Below are 5,329 nucleotides of genomic sequence, written 5' to 3'. Positions count from 1 at the left end.
TGTATATACTGTTTGAATGACAGCTTGGTAAATCTGTTGGCAATCAAATATTCAATATCGCTACTCATCATAAGTACTTAGTACATTATCAGCGCAGCAGCAGACGTTCAAACTAATATCACGTAATTTACGTCTCTATGATGATTGGTTGATATCAGAAGGGAGGCTAGCCTCCCTTACGAGGTTTCTTTTCTCAACACACCTCAGCACTGAAAGTGAACACTCGATGGTGATTGGTTCATTTTTTTTACCAACGGAGGCACGAGAGCTCACCTCTCCCTCGGCCTCCCCCTACCCTTCTCTATAATTAGCGGTTGTAATTACATCAGCAGATTCGGCACATTCGCGATAGAAAAGCGGCGCTTTCATGTTATGGTATTACAACTGTGAAATTACAAACAAAATATACACATTCTGAGACATGAACTGAAATGAATTGTAAATTTTATTAACATTAAATCGTCGTCCTCCCATTTTCACCTCAAAATTATGGGGAAGCTGTGCCTCCCCCAACGAGCCGCCACTGTTCCAATGTATATCGAACAGCTATTTTTCAGATGTTAGCCATGCATTTTTCATATGAACAATTTTTATTTTCTCCCAGAGCTTTAGATTATATCCTGTTCTTTCCTACCTGGGTAGATTTTTGGAAGGTTTTATTTTCTATATTTTTGCATGTCCATGGGTATGTTTGGAATGGAGTACTAGCATACTGCTGTCCTTGCAGTTTTTGTTTAAAAAGTAGTATGTGAAACAGTACACCGTATACTCTGATAAGTTTTAAAGGGGTCATATGATGCGATTTCAATTTTTCCTTTCTCTTTGGAGTGTTACAAGCTCTTGGTGCATAAAGAAGATCTGTAAAGTTGCAAAGACTAAAGTCTCAAATCCAAAGAGATATTCTTTATAAAAGTTAAGAGTCAGCCACGCCTACCTAAAACGGCTCGTTCTAACACACCCCCACATACCTACGTCACGATCTCGGAAGATTTGCATAACGCCGCCCAAACGTTCACGCAAAGAAAGAAGCCGTAACTTTTATTCTCGCTGTAGTATTGTTGACGCTGCAGCCATGTCGCGCGATGCAACGCAATGCGTAAAAAGACAGTATAAGTCATTATAATCCGTAATTATGTCCCCACTGGATGCAACAAATGCCTCGTTTGTAATGGGTTTTAATGTTTTTGTCTCGTCGCTCCGGCCGGACAGGGCATCATCACAGTATGGTGAGGGGCGTAACATTTCCGTCACACGCTTGAGGTATTCGGCCAATCATAACGCACTGGATAGCTGGCTAATCAGAGCACACCTCGCTTTTCAGACCGATTAGTTTTGTAAAAATCGACGCGTTTCAAAAAGGCGGGGCATAGAGGAGAAACAATAATGTACAGTATGTGGAAAATAATGTGTTTTTTTACTTTAAACCACATATACACATTTCATTACACCAAATACACAAAATAATGTTCTTTTTAGCAGCATCATATGACCCCTTTAAAACTTTTCACAATTGTTACATGTTGCTCTACCATTCTAAAGTGTGGGGTCCGTAAGACTTATTTATTTATTTTTAAGAAATTAATACTTTTTCAGCAAGGAATTAATGTGGTGTATATACATGTTACATGTGGGCAATGCATTAAATTGATCAAAAGTGACAGTAAAGACATTACCAAATATTTCTATTTCAAAGGAATGCTATTCATCATGGAACCCTAATAAAAATGTTGTATAAATATAATGAATGTTATACAATATGTAATTATTATTTTAGATATAATTTTTATATTTTCTTAATAATTAAGAATAAATGTTTCTTGAACATTAAATCAGTGTAGTAGAATACAGAATGATTTCTGAAGGATAATGTGACAATGTAGACTGGAGTAATGACTGCTGAAATTTCAGCTTTACCAAAATATATTAAAATAGATATTGTAATAATATTTCATGATTTTACTGTTTGTTTGTTTTTTGTTTGTTTTTTTGATTAAATAAATGCTGCCTTGATGAGCATATGAAATATTTAAAAATCTTACAGACCCTAAACTTTTGAATGCTATACATTCAGTGGCATCTTTGAAATAAAGTTATGTTAAATTCTCTTATTCTGTACTAAAAATGGCAGAGTGAGAAAAACATAATATTTTAAAAGGTAATAAAATAGTTATTGCTTGTATTTTAATTTTATTCTATAAAAACTGAACATTTGCATTCTGTGCTCATTATATATGCTTGGTTTGAATAATACGGTAGTATGCCATTCCTAACATACTAACCTAAATGTAATATATTGTAGCATCAGTCCAAAACAATAGAGCAATAGTTTTCAGCAGTTTAAGCCTAACAGACTGTACATGTTCAACATGCATATATGTGTATATATGGTTGTGTATCATGAAAAACACCTTAGGACCATCATCACCTAGAAATAGTCCCTGGAATGATAGAGTGTTTCTGTATACACGCTCTGAACACACTGTAGATGTAGATAATTCACACATGCTGACTGATATCACTGTTGCTCTCTAGGCTGTGATATTAGAATCTGACAGATGAATGCAATCGTGTAAGTGTGTGGATGGATGGGGGCATATAACTTGTGTTTATTATTCTCTAATGTTTTAGAATTTGTACTGCAGAGATTGTTCTTTCCTGAACTGGTTTTACTGTTTGTTAAAGCTGCTCCCTGCCACCCTTCCCCACACCCATTCCCCATCACACTCTGCATCCACTCAGCATGACGTTTGAGACTACAATCATATTTGTATTCATGTCCACCGACTGCCAGTGATGGTGTAATTTGCCATGCTGACTCTATGGTAGTAATACCACGTGAACATGCATGGATGCTTGTTAGTCAAAGATCTCTTGTGTGCTTTAGTTATTAATGCCACCTTTCTGTGTCTGTGGTGTCTCTCGTCTGTTTGTGTGCTTGTTTTTTGAATTTTTTTTATACCAAATACACTGTGTTTTCTGTATGTTCTCATTTCATTTTACTATTGTCGTTGTGTTCCCTCGTCTTTGCGTCTCTCTTTTTATTCTTCATGATAAGATGGCAACTTGAGCCAGGGGATGAAGGAGGATAGGGAGGCATCTACAAATGACCAACCGTGTTCACGCAGAGGCCGTTTCCAGGTACTATCATTATTCACTCACTGTATACTGTACAGAGTATTCTCATTTTGCAAAAGCTCAGCCTTTCAACTCAGCTTGTCAGACAAGAACTGTAAACATCGAGACAAAACCACATACACTATATGTGATCTGTCAAAGGTAGATTTTTAGTTCTACTGTGACAAATTAAAAAGATGTGCATTGAGTGTAAAATTGATGCATGTTGTGGCAAAGAGATTAATGGGAAATAGTATGGTCACACAAATGTGTCACGTTATAAACTAGCCAAGTTTCATCCGTATTCTGCATCAGCAGTACACAAAATATGAATAAATGAAATTGTAGCATTAACTTTTATAATTGCAAATGTACACTACCATTCAAAAGTTTGAGATCGGTAAGATTTTTTAAAATGTTTTTGAAACAAAAGTCTCTTAAGCTCACCAAGGCTGCATTTATTAGTTCAAAAATACAGTGAAAACAGTAATATTGTGAAATATTACGATGTTTAATGTGTTTATCCTATTTTAATATTTTTTATATAATATGTAATTTATTCCTGTCATGGCAAAGTGAATTTTCAGCAGCCGTTACTGCAGTCTTCAGTGTTGCATGATACTTCAGAACTTCTTTTTAATATGCTGATTTGGTGTTCAAGAAACATTTCTTATTATTATCAAAGTTAAAAACAGTTGTGCTGCTTAACATTTTTGTGCAAACCATGATATATTTCTTTGGGGATTCTTTGATGAACAGAAAGTTCTTAAGGACATGATTTGAAATCTTTTGAAAATATAGTGTTAGTGTTTTGATCAATTTAATGCGTTGCTTATTAAAACTTTTTAATGGTAGTGTATATAAATGTTAAATGTGGTCAATAAAAATTTGCTTCTGCCATGATTGTTCAAATGACTCTTCTAACTTTGTAATTAAAATTCAATTCTGACTTTGTTTGTGAGCTTGGTGGTGTTCATGTGCTTACCTCATAAACACCATCCTTCCAACGTGACTTGAATGCACTAAAACATAACAGTCTTTATTTTTTTCCCTGATATGATATTTCAAATAGTGTTTTCATAGCTATTGGAGTTTACACTTATTTTGTCTTTTGTTATATGTACTGTATAGTGTTAATAATTTATACCACGTGAAGGATCAACTGTTCCCGTTTTCTTTTCTCATAGGTGATTCCAGTGTCCCAGTCCGCAGATTCCCTTCCAACACAGGATGCTGCACCAAGCCAAGGGATCACACAAAGAAAAGTTGGGCGTTTCTCAGTCACCCAGGCCGAACCGAGAGAGGAACATTTGACCGACAGCTCCCCCGTGTCACCTGACCTCGAGCGAGAGAGGAGAAAATCTAAAGCAAAAGATGGCGAGAAAGACGAGAAGAGAACTACAGCGCCCAGTCACCTGCCCAGGAGCCACGCACACTCGACCCTGGGCAGCAGCGATGATGAGAGCGAGGTGGAGGATGAAGATTTGAAGACAGAACTCCACAAGCTGAGAGAGAAGTGAGAGAATTTGAATTCTGCAATGCTGTTTTTCTTTTCCTCTCTTTCCGTACTGATGCTTCCTCTCTTTTATCTTTGTAGACACATCAAAGAGGTGGTGTCCCTGCAGGCACATCAGAACAGAGAGCTGCAGGATTTGTACAGGCAGCTCCGCTCTCTTAAAGACCACAGGCAACCTCTGTCCATGACGCTGCCCCGGACCTCTCCTCTGCCCACCGCACCCCTCGCCATCTCCCCGCGCAGACCCCGACCCGCCAAAGCCAAGCTTCGACCCCGACCCCACTCTCACATGGATAACAACGGAGTCACACACCAAGGTACTAGTACCACCATATTAGAGGGAGAGTTAGAATAAGGCTGTTTGTTTTGTTGTTGTTGTTGTTACTAGAATTCACTTGTACCATTTTTCTCTTGATTTTTAAAACACTCAGGGAGTCTTCAGCAGTCTAGCAGTTATTCTGGTGGAGAGCAAAACAGGCTTCACTCATACTGCAAGCCAGAGAAATCCCCATCGCTGACCGCTAATAGAGGTAATAAACCTATAGAACACGCTCACTACTAGGGTTGGGAATCGAAAATTGATTCCGATTCCAGAATCGGATACTTAAGGTCAGGAATCGGATACCTGTTGTCGAATTAAAATGTCGATTCCGCCTATCGATTCCTATGCGCTTTTTTTTTTTTTTTTTTTTTTTTGTG

At 37.5% G+C, this 5,329-nt stretch overlaps 1 protein-coding gene across 4 annotated transcripts in view; it reads left to right on the top strand.

The window, feature by feature from the left end:
* The window catches only part of LOC107737519 (serine/threonine-protein kinase WNK3-like), a 72,619-nt gene that overhangs the window by 60,739 nt on the left and 6,551 nt on the right, over positions 1-5,329 (top strand). For all 4 annotated transcript variants that reach the window (XM_016549018.1, XM_016549016.1, XM_016549017.1 and 1 more), the window contains 4 exons: positions 3,056-3,138; positions 4,302-4,630; positions 4,712-4,947; positions 5,062-5,160. In XM_016549018.1, coding sequence (XP_016404504.1) covers positions 3,056-3,138; positions 4,302-4,630; positions 4,712-4,947; positions 5,062-5,160 — 747 coding nt within the window. The remainder of the gene's footprint in view (positions 1-3,055; positions 3,139-4,301; positions 4,631-4,711; positions 4,948-5,061; positions 5,161-5,329) is intronic.

Source organism: Sinocyclocheilus rhinocerous, unplaced genomic scaffold, assembly GCF_001515625.1.
Source record: "Sinocyclocheilus rhinocerous isolate Xijiao unplaced genomic scaffold, SAMN03320098_v1.1 scaffold72, whole genome shotgun sequence".
Taxonomy (NCBI): domain Eukaryota; kingdom Metazoa; phylum Chordata; class Actinopteri; order Cypriniformes; family Cyprinidae; genus Sinocyclocheilus; species Sinocyclocheilus rhinocerous.
Note: the sequence above shows the minus strand (reverse complement) of the source record. Positions and strands in the feature narration are given on the sequence as shown.